This window comes from Akanthomyces muscarius (assembly GCF_028009165.1).
Source record: "Akanthomyces muscarius strain Ve6 chromosome Unknown contig_18, whole genome shotgun sequence".
Taxonomy (NCBI): domain Eukaryota; kingdom Fungi; phylum Ascomycota; class Sordariomycetes; order Hypocreales; family Cordycipitaceae; genus Akanthomyces; species Akanthomyces muscarius.
In genome coordinates this window covers 2,261,243-2,275,653 of record NW_026611618.1, presented here as the reverse complement: position 1 = coordinate 2,275,653, position 14,411 = coordinate 2,261,243, and the positions used below count along the sequence as shown (strand labels likewise).

The 14,411-nt window shown below is 53.4% G+C and overlaps 5 protein-coding genes across 6 annotated transcripts; 3 read left to right on the top strand and 2 right to left on the bottom strand.

The window, feature by feature from the left end:
* Positions 1-249: 249 nt before the first annotated feature.
* Positions 250-1,664, bottom strand: LMH87_009217 (uncharacterized protein; the record flags this gene model as incomplete). Its single annotated transcript, XM_056202512.1, has 4 exons — positions 250-555; positions 613-938; positions 1,001-1,288; positions 1,340-1,664. The coding sequence occupies 4 exons, from the start codon at positions 1,662-1,664 to the stop codon at positions 250-252; spliced, it is 1,245 nt and encodes a 414-aa protein (XP_056057069.1).
* Positions 1,665-1,770: 106 nt separating this feature from the next.
* Positions 1,771-2,315, top strand: LMH87_009216 (uncharacterized protein; the record flags this gene model as incomplete). The annotated part of the gene is made up of 4 exons (XM_056202511.1): positions 1,771-1,886; positions 1,937-2,008; positions 2,130-2,139; positions 2,301-2,315. 4 exons carry the CDS (start codon positions 1,771-1,773, stop codon positions 2,313-2,315), a joined length of 213 nt encoding a protein of 70 aa, XP_056057068.1.
* Positions 2,316-3,708: 1,393 nt separating this feature from the next.
* Positions 3,709-4,165, top strand: LMH87_009215 (uncharacterized protein; the record flags this gene model as incomplete). Its single annotated transcript, XM_056202510.1, has 2 exons — positions 3,709-3,931; positions 4,002-4,165. 2 exons carry the CDS (start codon positions 3,709-3,711, stop codon positions 4,163-4,165), a joined length of 387 nt encoding a protein of 128 aa, XP_056057067.1.
* Positions 4,166-6,247: 2,082 nt separating this feature from the next.
* Positions 6,248-7,436, bottom strand: LMH87_009214 (uncharacterized protein; the record flags this gene model as incomplete). The annotated part of the gene is made up of 2 exons (XM_056202509.1): positions 6,248-7,281; positions 7,340-7,436. 2 exons carry the CDS (start codon positions 7,434-7,436, stop codon positions 6,248-6,250), a joined length of 1,131 nt encoding a protein of 376 aa, XP_056057066.1.
* A 5,298-nt stretch (positions 7,437-12,734) lies between these two features.
* LMH87_009213 (uncharacterized protein) lies at positions 12,735-13,256 on the top strand (the record flags this gene model as incomplete). 2 transcript variants are annotated; one of them, XM_056202508.1, is made up of 4 exons in its annotated part: positions 12,735-12,773; positions 12,828-12,882; positions 12,939-12,961; positions 13,125-13,256. In XM_056202508.1, 4 exons carry the CDS (start codon positions 12,735-12,737, stop codon positions 13,254-13,256), a joined length of 249 nt encoding a protein of 82 aa, XP_056057065.1. The 2 variants fall into 2 exon arrangements, with proteins under 2 accessions (XP_056057065.1, XP_056057064.1); XM_056202507.1 differs by having other exon boundaries at positions 12,746-12,878.
* Positions 13,257-14,411: the final 1,155 nt, after the last annotated feature.

Below are 14,411 nucleotides of genomic sequence, written 5' to 3'. Positions count from 1 at the left end.
ATCTCCTTCATCATCGTCATCCTTGCCATCTTTACCACCACCTTTACCCTTGCCACAGTCACCATTGTCCTTGTCCTTATCCTTGTCATCGTATTTGTCCTCGCCCTTGCCTTTGCCGTCATCTTTCTTGTTCCCGCAGTCACCATCATCATCCTTGCCGTCATCGCCGTCATCGTCATCGTCGCCGTCGTCATCGTCATCGCCGCCCTTGTCGCCTTCGCTGCAACCATCATCGCCGTCAGGATCTTCCTAGTCACCTCGGCGAACTCCAACGTCTTCCCATGCCTTTCGAACAATCTTGCCAGCCTTGAAATCTGCTTCGGCCATATCGACGGTTACGTCCGCAAATTGCAAAAATGTGCATCTAGCTGGGATTCTGCCAGAATTCATGGTCTTCCACCAGATTTGGCCAGCTTTCTCCCAAGAGTAGCCACCAAAGGCAGTGGCGACCAAGTGGAATGCCTTATTCGGGATACCAGAATAAATGTGGACGCCGCCATTGTCTTCGTACATTTCCTTGAAATCCTTCATGTTCGCAACCTGGGGATCTTTGCCCTACAACAATCTGGTTAGCATAAAATCGACGAGACGCCAACTTGATATACCACTTACGAAGCGAGGGTCGTCATAGGCAGTGCCGGGGTCTTTCATGCTGCGGAGAGCCAAGCCCTTGACACCAGGGAGGAGGCAATCTTCGCCGATAAGCCAGTCGGCAGCATCGGACGTTTCATTTTGAACCATTTGTTTGACCATGATGCCAAAAACATCCGAGATATGCTCGTTCAAGGCGCCGGGCTGACCCTGGTAGTCGAGAGGGCTGGTGTGCTCGGTAATAGCGTGCGTGAGCTCATGGCCGATTACATCGACTGATGCAGTGAAATTGTTGAGGAAATCACCGCCGTCGCCGAAAACCATCTGACGGACAGACGGGTCCCAGACTGTACCTGTCAGCGAAGGGCCCGGGGAAATCACACTCTACCAACGAGGCGGCCCGACTTACATGCGTTTTCGTATGCCTCGCCAAAATGAACTGAGCTAACGACGTCAGCATTCCGATTGTCGATTGAAATCCACTGGAATTTCTCCTTGTAGAATTTCAAGGTTGCTCCGACGTTGTCAAAGGCTTCGTTGACTGCCTTGTCCTGGACGGCTTTCTGGCCTTCGTCTCGGACGAGTTTGCCTGGCAGGCTGCTCTCATCAGATGTATTCTGGGCATCGTACACGGCACGGCGTGTTTCTTTTTGAGGTTTGGCCTGCGCGCTGAGACTCTGAGCCTCTTGTTCAGTACCTATCGTTGTTAGCGGATGAGCGAAAAAGACGCGCGCCGGCTCCTGCGTACCTTGGGAGGACTTGTATTGAGCAATGACGCCTTCAGTGTGCTCAAGATTATCCTTTGCGCGTGAACGGGTCCCCTCGTCGTTGACCTGGGCGTCGGAGATGTCTCTGAAAACATGTGGGGGGACGATCTGGTGTCGCTGCTGCTGGCCGGTGTATCCTCGTGGCTGGCTGAGGGTGGCGAAGAGCTCCTTGCGAGCTACAGAGACCTTTTCGCGAGCAAGAAGTGATGCTTTAGCAGTCTCGCGAACTTTGTCAGGGTTGCTAGTCGAGTCGGCAATGGCTTGCAGGAGATGGGGAGGGACGATATAGCAGCGTTGGTCGCACATGATGATTGATTTGCTATGGGAGCTGTCTTGTGTTTAGGAAATTGAAAACGATGTGGAAATGGCTGAAAATGGATGGAGAGAGAGATGAAAATTGTTGAGGAAGTGGATGAAGAAGAAGGGAATAGGAAATGCTTATAAACCGAATGACGGACAAGATGATGATTTTCTGTTTGCGCGGCAGTTGATCGTTACTGCCAAAGGTAGGCAGGTGGCTGCGCAGAGGTATGTGGTGCAACGGAAAGAACAAGCTTTGGGGGCTCAGATCCACGCAGTCTTATGACACTGACCCCGCGACGAGGGAAGCAAAAGGCAAACGATACAGCCTTGGCTTCGATAACGGAAACGTACGCGAGCTGATCGAACACGCACGTGGGGTGGCAAAATGAGGCTGCTCGAACCGTTCGCACTTTTGCGGAACAATTTGACACAACGAAGCCGGAGCTTGGGGTGACATCTGACAAAAAGGTTGGAGCAGGTGAGAGCTACTCAATTTCTTGTCTTACTCCCTTATATCAGCCTTTAAAAAAAAACTAATCTTGTTGGCGTTTCTTGGTCTCAATGTCCTCACTTTTCTTGATTTCCTTTGCTTGAACGGCTGCAACACCAGTACAGCTCTGCCAGAGCTGACAGACCCAGGAGCCTTGCGGCTAGAGCTGAGGCAACACGCCCAGCAAATTGCGAAACTGCGAGCATCTTTCTGCCTATCAAGGCGCAGCTGTGAGAGAGAAGTCTTCAGCTTCCCGCGACATCACTTCAGAGCTGAAGAAGCTACTGCACCGAGAATGAGCAGCTGGCCGCCTGCAAGCTACTACTGGCCAGTAGGCAGCCACCGGTGCAAGCCACAGCCGACAACGTCACTTGCAAACGCGAAGCATGTTACCACCACCAGCCATCAATCAGCCAGTAGCGACCGATCAACAGACAACTGAATCGAACGGCTTGCCACACATCACTCGTCACAACCTTCAGTCCATTTCTTCCTGCTGTTTGCTGCCAGGTCCTCTTGGAGGGGCGGGACGGACAGGCAGGCAGCAGCCCTCTCGAGGGGTCCTCGCTAGTGCTTGCGCGGGACACCCCGCCAAACCCAAAATCAAGTCAGCAGGACAAGCACACAGCCACCTGCAGGAACTGGATGACGACTGGCAGACGATAAAAACAACGATTCCGCCTGAGCATCACAGATAGGACGGGTTTGTACATCAGCCACTGCCGACGGGAGATGGCGCGAACCTTGTGCGGGCTATTCTTGGAAATGAAAAGCTAAACATGGTGGCCCTCGACAGCGAACGCTGCCCACTGATATGTCTCGATATCTGCCGTCCAATCCGCCCACATTTCCTGATATAGAAATGATATGACTGTAAGCTGGCAGCATATTCCATTCCCTTCTCAGCCATAACTATCGCCTCGTCGCTCGCACGGGGCACAATATGCAGTCGCAATCATCCATGCAGGCATCACAAGTACCACCGGTTCGAACAAAGGCCCAGCGAAAGCGGTGTGCCATTTTGCCTCACGGGATTCGAAAGGAAATTAAGATCAAAGCAGAACCACTCACGGCGATTACTGCAGATTTTAGAACAAGGCGATGCAGCGCATGCTATCGAGACATTGGGAGGCGCACTGCGACGCTGACACGGCAAATTAGTCCTTCTTGGGCACTGGCGAGCCGTCGAGCTGGGGCCAAGGCGTAGTGGCGCGGGGAGCCACGGCGTCGTCTCATTCGTCCATTCGCTATTCGTTCTTCCACGCTCGGCGTGCGCAATCTCACCGCGATTCCTTTTGATACCTGTCCCTGCATATCACCAGCGCAGAGCGTAGATGTATCTCGTCTCGTTTATCGTAGAAACACCATCTCCGCGTTGTAGACCTCGCCTGCCCAAGGCCGAATTCCGGCGGTGACTTGTACAGGGCTGGACAGTCGAGAGATATAAAGTATAGCATCATCCTCACCGAAGTCCAGAGCTGTGTTATTCCTCATCCTCTTATACAACAAGTTTATACTACCACTTCACATCACAGACTCCTCCACACAGCCGCAACAATGGCTATTGATCACATGGTTCTCAAGGTCCCTGCCGACAAGTACCAGGAGACGCTCAAGTTTTACACCGAGGTGCTCAAGTCGCTCGACTACGAGCTCCGTCACTCTGTCGGCGACGTTGTTGCCGGACTCGGTCTCAAGTCTGGCCCCACTGGCGCCGCCGACCTGTGGCTCGCTTCCAGTGACGCTCCCATTGAGATGCACGTTGCCTTCCGCGCCGAGAGTGTGTTCCTTCTTTTTTCTTGTCCTTGTCAATACACCCTTCTTCGGTATTCTAACTGGCCCAAACACAGACCGTGGTGTCGTCGATGCCTTCCACGCCGCCGCGCTTGCCGCCGGTGGCAAGGACAACGGTGCTCCCGGCGTTCGCACCCAGTACCACCCCGACTACTACGCCGCGTACATTACGGACCCCGTCGGCAACAACATTGAGGCTGTCCACCACCACGCTCCTTAGACTGTCTACTGCGACATGACCAACATTGATTTGAAGCTGTGTCTGTGTTTTGGACGCAAGTGGTATGGAAGCGCGGCGGTTGATGATGAGATGAGAATACATGAGAGTGAAGCGTTGATTTAGAGCCTGCGGCCCGCCGAAAGACGGGGGGGCAATCGCAAGCAGTGTATATGATGAAGATATGTGGCAAATAATAGACTTTTGAAATTTTTGCGTGTTCTATCCAGCAATGTGGAAGAGAAAAGATCGCAGTCGCCAACATTAAAGTGCCGATACAACAAGTATTCGCCGACTGCCAAGTGCGGCGAAGGAAAGACATGCGACATGACTGGCAGATCCTTCATTATCCCTCACATCTCTTGCAGGCATTCGCCGAAAGAAGGCAATGCCCGAAGAAAAGTATCATGAACGAATGTACATCACTAAAGTCAAGACAGTTGCATTTGAGGTCATCTGGGGCTACAACACCACCACGATCGCGGCCCAGCGTGATGGCTCAAATCGATCGTGACACTACGAGGCCACCTACAGTCTGCAACATGCTGCTGACCCCAACATGGGCTTTGAAACCCTTAAAATTGAGACGGCTCGACTGCTAGGGAGAAATAGAGGGGGGTTGTCTCCCTAATGTACAAAACGAAACTTTTCCACGCTTGTGAGGAAAGCTCACACCTTGATGCAGCACACACGCGCCCCTTGCTATGCATCTGAGCCGGTCGCCTTGCAGGACAAATACAGATGGGGGATGTACACGCCCCCCCTTGCTACAACCACCAGAGAATCGTCCATCCCATCTCGTCCATGACCACCTGGATGGTTTTGAATTTTGAATTTTTTTGCATGGTGAAGAAGAAAAGAAAATCCACAATTAAGGCGTGCAGCCGGGTGCGCATCATCACCGTTTCCCAGGCGGGGTCGATAGTAAAATTGGCCATGTGTTTTGCACGCCAGTTCGCGCGCCTTTTTGGCTGCCTTTTTTTGGTAGTTACTGTCTGGCCAGGGGGGGTTGGGCAGTTGGGTGGGTGGGTGGGTGGCAGCTTGGCAAGTGGCAAGCAAGGTGGTTGGTTGGTGCGTGACGCCTGTAGCCTGTCAGCGTCCACAGTCTCTCCACAATGCTGTGTTGCCTTGTTTTTGGTACCTTGCATGGATGAACCCCCTCGAATCCTTCGCGTTTCATGCCCTCCGCAGGTTAATAACTCGGGCTTATGTTTCTCGAATACTAGGTAATCTCTGGCTCCCACAAAGTCTTTAATGCGCTCAAGATGAGATAGTACGGCACATCAGCCTTACGACGTACAGGAAAAAAAAAAGGAAATTTCTTCTTTGAAGCACTTCACAATGCGTAGCGTGACAAGTGGCCCAGCATGCAAACCAAGGTACATAGGGTGCGGACAAACTACTGCTGAGACAACTCACGACGCGTGTACAACTGCAAACCCTTTTTTGGCTGTCATTCGCATGCTGGTCTAGTTACTCCGTGGTTTCCTGATTGCCATTTCCGCATCCACAGTGGATACACGACGTTTTCATTTCGTGCAGGGCAAGCGGTCCTGGCATTTGTGCAGCAGCTTGGCGCGTTGCTGGTGCAATTTCCCTTCGGCGGGGTCATCGCCTAGAAAGCACAAGATGGCCCATCTCAAGACCAAGAGATCCAGGAGGCCAGCTGAGATGCCTCTAGATTTTGGGGACAAGGCTGCCGAAACGCTAGCACACCGGGTTAGCAATTGCAGGCTCATTCATAGACGAGGGCTGTTGTACAACGGCCGCCGCTCAAACGCGAAACCAGTCCATTGCAGCCGTTCCTTTTCACCAATTGCATTTACTGATACAGTCACATGGCCCGTGAAAAGAAAACGATTCTTCGTATAGTTGGTATTTCCAGACTGCTCTACAAAAGAACAAAACTCTCGAGATATCCCATACAACCAGACTCCCAACTCAGAGGCCGAACTCTAGTTGGCAATGCGCATAGACCGCTATATATTAACAAGATCGGCTCGAATTTGTACACTATTAAATCATGTCCCGAAGGACCTCCAAAACAAGACTATCCCGTAATCAAGTGGTGAACGAGCATCCTGCTTACAGGGCAAGAGCGACAAAGGCACCGATGGCAACGGCACCGAGGGCGAGGCCGGCCTTGGGGGCAGCGTTGGGAACGCTGGTGGGGGTGGCGCTGCTGCTAGAGGTGGCCTGGCCGGACGAGTGAGTGCTGGAGTGGCCGGTAGAGTTGGCAGCGGTCGACGAGGTGGCGCTGGTCATGGTGGTGGCAGCGGAGGAGGAAGCAGAGCTAGAAGAAGCAGAGGAAGCAGAGCTGGTGGCGGAGCTGGTGGCGCTCTTGGAGGCGGAAGAAGAAGACGAGGAAGAGCCAGAGCCAGAGCTGCCGTCGTCAAGCTTGATCTCAATAGACTTGGCGGAGCCGGAGCGGTCGCCGTAGACGTACTCCTTGACCTTCTTGTCGGTGGCGGAGGAGCCGCCGGCGTAGTCGGTAACCTTGACACTCTGGTAAATAGCGGTGGCGGGACCGTTGGAGAAGTCGGCAACACCGCCAGACCACTCGACGGTGCCGGGAGAGTTGCCCTCGTAACCGGCGACCCAAGCGCCAACCTTGACCTGCATGGGAGACTGGGGGAACTTGTCACCGACATCAGAGGCCTTAAGGACACGGACAGACTGGCCGTCAATGAACCACTCAACCTTCTCGGCAGTCCAGTCGAAGGCGTAAACGTGAGACTTGGTCAGAGGGCTGTCGACAGCGTGGAAACCGCCACGGTTGTAGGTGGAGTCATCGCCCTTGGAGAAGTAGTTGGACTGGATCTGCTTGTTGTCGGCGCCAACAGTCTCGAAGTCGACCTCGTCGAGGTCGTCGGAGAGGAGAACGAGGGAGGTGATAATGCCCTTGCCCTCAGCGGCCTGGACCTTGACCTCGACGTGACCGAAGAAGATGTAATTGTCGGAGCGGAGAGTCGGGGAGTCGCCCTTCTTGCTCATGGGGAAGGTGGCGCCGTTGCTGTCGTAGGTGATCTTGGTGCCGATGGACTTGAAGCCATCGCACTCACCCTTGGTGAAGTCGCAGTCCATGCCATCCTTGCCAAAAGCAGGGTCAGCAGGGCAGTCTGTGCGAGTTGTTAGTATCTCCGTGTGTAAGCTAACTGGCGAACAAGATAAACGTACCCTTCTTGAGGGGGTTGCACTCGGTCGAGGTCTGGGCAGCGACCATGGAGGTGCTGGCGAGAGCCAGAATGGCGGCGGTGGAAAACTTGGCGAACATTTTGTGCTGAGAAGAAAAACGATTGTCGAGATGCGAAAGGCAAAGGTAATTAAAGTTGCAAGTATAACAACTGTCGTATAGATAGCGAGAGACTAGAATATGTCGAAAAGGAAATAACAGGAGCACCAGATGAAAGAAGCAAGTGAAGTTTGAATAGAGAAGATATCAAGAGAGAGGAAGCCAGGGCGAGGCCAGGGCGACGAGACGAGTGTTTTATTATGCGGCAGGAGCTGGTAAACCCCCCGAGCCAACCTCCGGGGGCCAAGTCAGCGGCAGCCAAGCTGGACAGAGCCAAGACCCATCCGTATTGGCAGTCTCCACCGCGAGCCCCAGGGGGGGCTGAAGCCCACCCGCTAATGCCCGCTGCGCCGCCAGGGGACTACCCCTTTTGGCCAAGTGCCTTGGTGGCATTGTCGCAGATGCTTGCGCACACTGTGCCTGCATTGCTCAAGGGCGAGCCCATTTGCACAGTCAGGCTCCGAGACTGACGACACGAATCAGACGGTCAGAGACGTTCGAGGTCTCCGGGGGACCTCCCAAATGGAGCTCGGGCGCCCCGTAGCACAGTGTGCATCTGGCAGTGGCGTAGGCCCTGCCATTCTGCCAGGTACTGCCGTTGCTGAGCCGCCTGACAGGCTTGATGTGCTGCGAGGTAACGTGCAACGAGATGTTGCGCTGGTACCTAGGTAGGTACGGCGTGCCGTCTGCGGCAGTGTCACCATGGTCATTTGTCACCGTCACATCAGCGGCCGGCCGAGTCTACATGCAATGAATTTGCTCATCGCTTGAAAACGAAGATTTACGCTCTTCTTTTCTCATTAAGCAGCCGACAGAAAAATATCAAACGGTAAATAGTGTCTTTTCTCTCTTTTGTTGTTTCTGCGTCACTTGGGGTGCGTCCCCGCGACAACGCCACCACTGCGTGGCACCGTCCCCGTTAGCGTGCGCCGGCCCGTCCAGAGTGCGCGGTTGCGCTCGAAAAGCAACAAAGGGTGGCACGGGAGCAGCAGGCACCGAAGGACGCCCCTCCAACCCCCCCCCCTCCCTCGATCACTGTGCAACGCCACGGTGCAACCAGCAGAGCCTTTTGCAACAAAGCCTGCACAGGCAGTCAGCCAGCAGATCACCCCTCGTACAGCAGATGTGGTCCGCCATCAAATGTACCCTTGCTGCAGGTACCGGGACAACCTTCGCAGTCGAGCGGTGTGCTTGACGATTTTCCTTGGCCAGGCTAGTAATTATTTCTTCTTCAATTACAGTTTTGACAAGATGAATTCCACACAATAACGCTGCGTGGTTCTTCGGCGTCTAGACGCCGAGTGGGCGCAAAAGAAAATACAAAAAGAAAAGCAAAGGCTGGAGGCGCCCCGAGATGGTTGAAACACTCGTCACTCGTCACGCGCCAGTAGCCAACCAGCCACAGCTAGCGAAAAAGAACACCTTTTGGGAGGACCTGCTAATTGATTGGGTGGCAAACTACAGCGCCGAGTCTCACTACCATCCTCCATTGTAACAGGTTTAGCACGGAGACGACCCTGCCAACCTGCCTAGGCAGGTGGCTACTAGGTAGGCACTTGTGTACTCGGTATCTAGGCACGGGCTAGGTATCGCGGGTGACGCCTGCAATCTAGCCATCATCTATATCGTGACTGGTAACGTTCCAGCATTAAAAAACCTAAAAATATCATGACTGGTCGATAGACGAAGAAATACGGCATCCTTCGGGCGCAGCACCGAGACATCTCTCACTAGAATAGAAAAGAGAAAGAGAGAGAGAGAGAGAAACACAAACTAGCGTCATTCTGGGCCGCTCTGCATGCCAGTTCGTATTTCTTTTTTTTCTTTGACAGCTGCTCTGCCAGGTGGGGGCCCATCCCTCCGGGGTGGCTGTGCAACGAAAGCGGGCAGAGGCGCTGGCCTGAGTTTTTCTTACTCGATTCCAAAGGAAGAAGGCAAGAGTCATTCGCTGGGGAAAAATCTTCCATCGCGCGCTAAGTAACGTCATTCCCGTAGCCCTGTGCCTATTTTTATCTACTTTGGTGAGCTACTGGTCGGTCCCCGGGAAGAATGACGATTCGCGCTTCTTGGCCTTTTTTGCCTCCCCCGAATAATACTGAAGTGCCAAGAGTGCCACCCGTGAGCAACTTTTCCCAAACCAGATTGGTACAATTCTATATTTGTCCAATGTCGGTGGCAATCGAGCAAGTTCACGCGAGGTGGGCATCTCGCGAGCCTCGACGATACTGAGTAGGATACCGGCAACGAATGTGCAAGCCACGACCACGCCCGGCATATCGGCATCACCCTTCGCCCTTGAACTTGACCAGGGGGGCTCCGCCGGCACGGCAGCCCAGTGCCGCCTCGTCGGCTCTTGGAGCCGGGCTCGAGCCAGTGGCCATCTGTTAAAAATGAGCGCAGAGCCGGATTTCCGCGCCCCCTTCGGCTCCCTTCTTTCTCTTCTTGCTCTTTGTTTGCCATACCGCTATTTACTCGGCGGCGCGTGGCTGAAAGAAAAAGGGTCGAAGCGCCCGTTGTGCCATGCCACACATAAAAAACCAACAGGGCAGCACGACAACGATGAACTACCCTTTCTGCTCACGAACCGCCATTGTCTTCTTGTGGCACAAAGCAGTAGCAGACAGGACTCTTCCGTCTTTCTGCTTTGGACAGCAAGCGGGTGATTTTCTTACCCACCAACGCCCACTTGTTCTCAACCAACGCTTCGTATCTGGTTCTTCACCCACGCCTTGCTAGCGAGATGCGTGTGGTGTTCTAGACGCATCAGCAGCCCCTTTGCTGCTCAGTATCCGTACCATGGCTTCGATGATAGCCAACGCGGCGTCCGAGACAAATTGCCCTCTCCATTCACATGCATTTGATGCGGACGAACACCTGGGGCTTAACCCGCCACCGAAAGAAGCGCACGCTGTCTCATTCGCCTCGGTCAAGCGTTAAACGTCTCCGAGAGCGTCTCCGAAAGGTACTCTTTTCCGGGGTGCTTTCAACAAAATTGGCGCAGAAAGAATGTGAATTTCTCCGGCATGTCTCACGCTCGCGCGGAGGAATGTTGTCCACTTCAGGTACAAACGGCGGGCGTGGCGGGCATGACGGGCGCTGCCTTCATTCCAGTCCAGCCACGCCGTCGCCACCACCCATTGTTCCCCGAATGCGGTCTGCATATTTTCTTCAAACTGAGACGCACGGGTGCGAAGTGAGACATGGCCTGTAATCGGCGTTTGTCTCCTAGAGTCCGCAAGAACCAGCCACCGTCGGGCTTTCGGCCGCCGATACCCGGTTCGTCCATTGTTCGCCTGTGGTTACGGAGCACGCCGATGGAAGGCAACAAGCAAAGAGAACAGCGCGAGGCAGGTGATCTACTCTCAGCTAGATTGTTGCAGTGTATGATGGTGCGAAAGAGTAAACTAGTGATGCGAACGCAGAGGCGAGAAAGGCCAGAGGCCGCCACGAACACCCTCTTTAAGACCACCTTGGCCAATGTATAACACTGTAGATTGAGTATTCTTGGTGGGGCCGAAGTTCGGTCGGCAATGGTGTAAGTGACGGCATTGTTTTTACAATGCTTCGGCCAAAAGCCGCACCCGACCAACATAGCCGCGGCTTCTGTCGCCCGTGTGTGTGTCTCAGCCGTCAACCATCGGGAAAGAAATTCATTGAGCCTCCAAGGAGCAGGTCCGATGCGGGGTTCTCAATTCGTAGCAGTGATAGTTTTCTACTGCCAGTGACCTGCTGCTCAAATAAGCGAAGATTCTGCGGCTCGCCATAGAACGATATGTACATGATACAATGAGTAGTTGGAGCTGCACTACGCGAGCTTTACCAGTCGGCACGGTTTATCTGAGCAGCAGTAATGACAATTCGCGATGCAGTTACCGGCGCAAGTCCACTTGCTATGCTGTGCATTGGGCTCACGAATTTATTTCTGCCGTTTTTGGCTTCGCCATCATTCTGTTGTTCCGGGCCGGGGTACGTACTCTCATCACCTTCCGGCAGTCAGGCCAGTGATCAGGCCACTGGCCTCTAGCCAGTGACTGCGTTTCGCTTCCTGTAGCAAAATGCCCTCTGCACTCCCCCATGCTATTCTCTTAGCCTGTAATGAGTACTTTACAAGAGTTTTTCTCGTTTGCGTTGATTCGGTTGATAGTACCCTATGGCACTTACTATCAGTGTCTCGGTTAGCTCAGCTGAAGCATTCATCTACATCTCCGAAGTTTCCCAAAAAGGACGACGCGATGAATCAGACCGAAATCTGAAAGGTTTGCAACTTGTATGCTTGAGCCCATCGTCGTTTCCGCGGTTCGTCCGCCGTTGTCGCCTCGGTTATTTGGCCCATGCGCTCGCAGCGAGAGTGTCAACGCAATACAGGCCTGCGAAAGCCGGAGCGGGGTTCGTAGCGCGGCAAAGAGACTGACTTTGATCCAAAAGCCGGATACGTATAGCGCATCTGCTTTGTCTTGCGGGAGCTATGGGTAAAGGGCATGAGCCAGAGAAGTAAGAGTTGGAGTTGAGCCAACGACTCAATGTTGGCCTATGTTGGCATACTTGGCCTTTTGCACCGCCATTTGTCTTCTGAGCAATTTCTATGCAGACTAGTCTACGTGTGTCCGCTTTCTTCTTTCTGTTTTATCGTCTCTCTAATATGATTTGCAACTGGACCGGAGATGAGGTCTGTGTTGAGTTTCCTTACCTTTTCGCTCTCTGAGATTGGAACAAAGCTGCCGATGCCCTAGCTCACTCTATCCGCTGAAGTCGGCCCCCCCCCAGGCTTGATAGCTTCGTCCAATTGGCGATGCAACGACAAGTGTCGTCTTTTATTTGCCACCACTTTTCAAGATCAACACTCGGACGGCCTGCCCGCATCGTCTCCGCACGAGCCGACCGAAACACTTGTTCCTCAGCATGTGTGCTTGCCCGTGAAGAAGGATTATCTCGTGAATAAGACATCGTCATGCAGTTCTAAGCAGCAAGTACATAGCAGGGACCAGCGCGGAAAACGCCGCCCGAAATCAACCCGAGACCATGCGCTGCTCGGCGCCCCCACGCCACGTGTACTACTGACATCCCAGTAACCAACGTATGAGAGATAACCCATCAATCAGAACTCAGTACCATGTTCAGCAAAATCTCCGTACTGAAGAAATGAATGATACGAGTCCCGCCCGACCAAGTTCTAGACCTCGGCTATCGCTGCGCATATCGTCTGATTGTGACCTGATGCCTGATGCCATCGAGCCGACGTGGACGATGCAACTCAAAGATCGCAATACAAGCTTTCTGTCAATGGTGATTGTATGCTTCCTCGTATTTCAATTTCGTCTAGTCAGTCCTTTTGTTGCCGGCAAATTTCAGAAGCGCTCACGGGCCAAGCCCTAGAGTTCGTATCGTGGGGACAGGGTGTCTCCAGGCACATTACCAATTGCCACGGTCGGTCAGAGTGCGAATGGTCCCGTTGTGGTGGCCCAATTATTGATGGAAGAGTTGCAGCTTTGGCCGGATTCATTGATCTCGTAAGCATCATTCTGATCAGCGAATTCTGGACAAAGCGCCAGACAAGAACGTTTACGGCAAAGTCGCTAGCCCTATCTCTCTGCCTTGCCAGGGGTGGTGATTTTAGCGGCTGGTTTAAGTTTGCAAGCCACATCACAACACGAGGCTAAGAGTTTAAACTAGGCGTTGCTGTCGGAACAAAGGCACGTTGAAATACGAAGTCGAATTCCATCGTCTAGCTCGCTGAGCAGCTGGCAGATGGGTCTTGGTGACGGGCTAGCTGGCAGCAGAAGGGCAGTGCTGGCATATCAGTAACTGTACCAGTAGACGCACAGACAGGGATGTGTGATGCGCAGTCAGTACGGATAGCTCACCGAAATGCTCTGTGAGGGGTTTGGGGGGTCGGGCTCGTGCCACGAGCAAACAGGATGGCTGCCCGATGAAGATGCGGTCGGCCAACGTTGGAAATCTTGTCCTGTAGCTGAAGGGGCGAATTTGGGGGGCTGCTGCACACCACTCTACATATTACTCGGCAGTTTATTCGCGGGATCTGGACCGACTCGGAGTAGATCAGTTTTTGCTGATCCCTTTAATTTTTGCAGAAACGACGGTGGTGGTCTGCATAAAGTCCAGGGCTCTGCTTAAAATGACATGCGGCACACCCTGGCATGCATGGCAAGCCGCATGCACGTTCCGCAGCTAATGCAGACGACGTTGGCATCAAAATTTTCGTGGCAGGCGAAAGAGAGCCGAAGCCCCGAACGGCCAGCCTCATTGGATGGATGGATTGGGCTGCTGAGGCGAGTGAGGAAATTACGAGAGCAGACGACGAGAGTCGTGTTGGGTGAGTGCTTTGGTTCGAGAAGGTGTGTGTCGTACATTGAGCATCGGGACAGTGAGCGTACTGGTATTTATTAGACGAGAAAGGACGAGGAAGGGACCGGAGAATGTCCGTGACGGTTGGCGATGGGTGGCAAGGAGGGGGGGGACAATTGATGAGAGGCAGATGCATGAAGCAAGCTTGCATGCAGATGAATCCCCGTTAATTACAAGTATGCAGAGCGAGGCAATTTCCTGTCGGGCAAACGCAGCATACTGTTAAGTCTGGGGTCGACCTGATACAAAAGCAGGCGAGCGACATCAGGCACTGGTGTAGAGCTTGGACGTCCGTGAGCCTGTGAGCCCATGAGGTTTCTGTACCTTAGGTACCTACCTAGGTAGTTACTGAGGTGGGTAGCGGCTGTAGGTGGTTCCAGGCTGTAGCGGGTTCCAGGCTGTTAGCGGGCTCACTAGTAGGCGGCGGGCGCCTGATGGCCTCGTCCGCCCGTCGCTCGTGTCGCCCATCCAGTTGCCAGGCCAGGCCATTTCCAGTCATCCGAGGCTGCTAAACAAAAACCTGCTAAAATAAACTACCAGTAAGCTTGGAAACAGCAAAAGCAAAAAAAGAAAATCCTCCGCGGCTGACGAAAC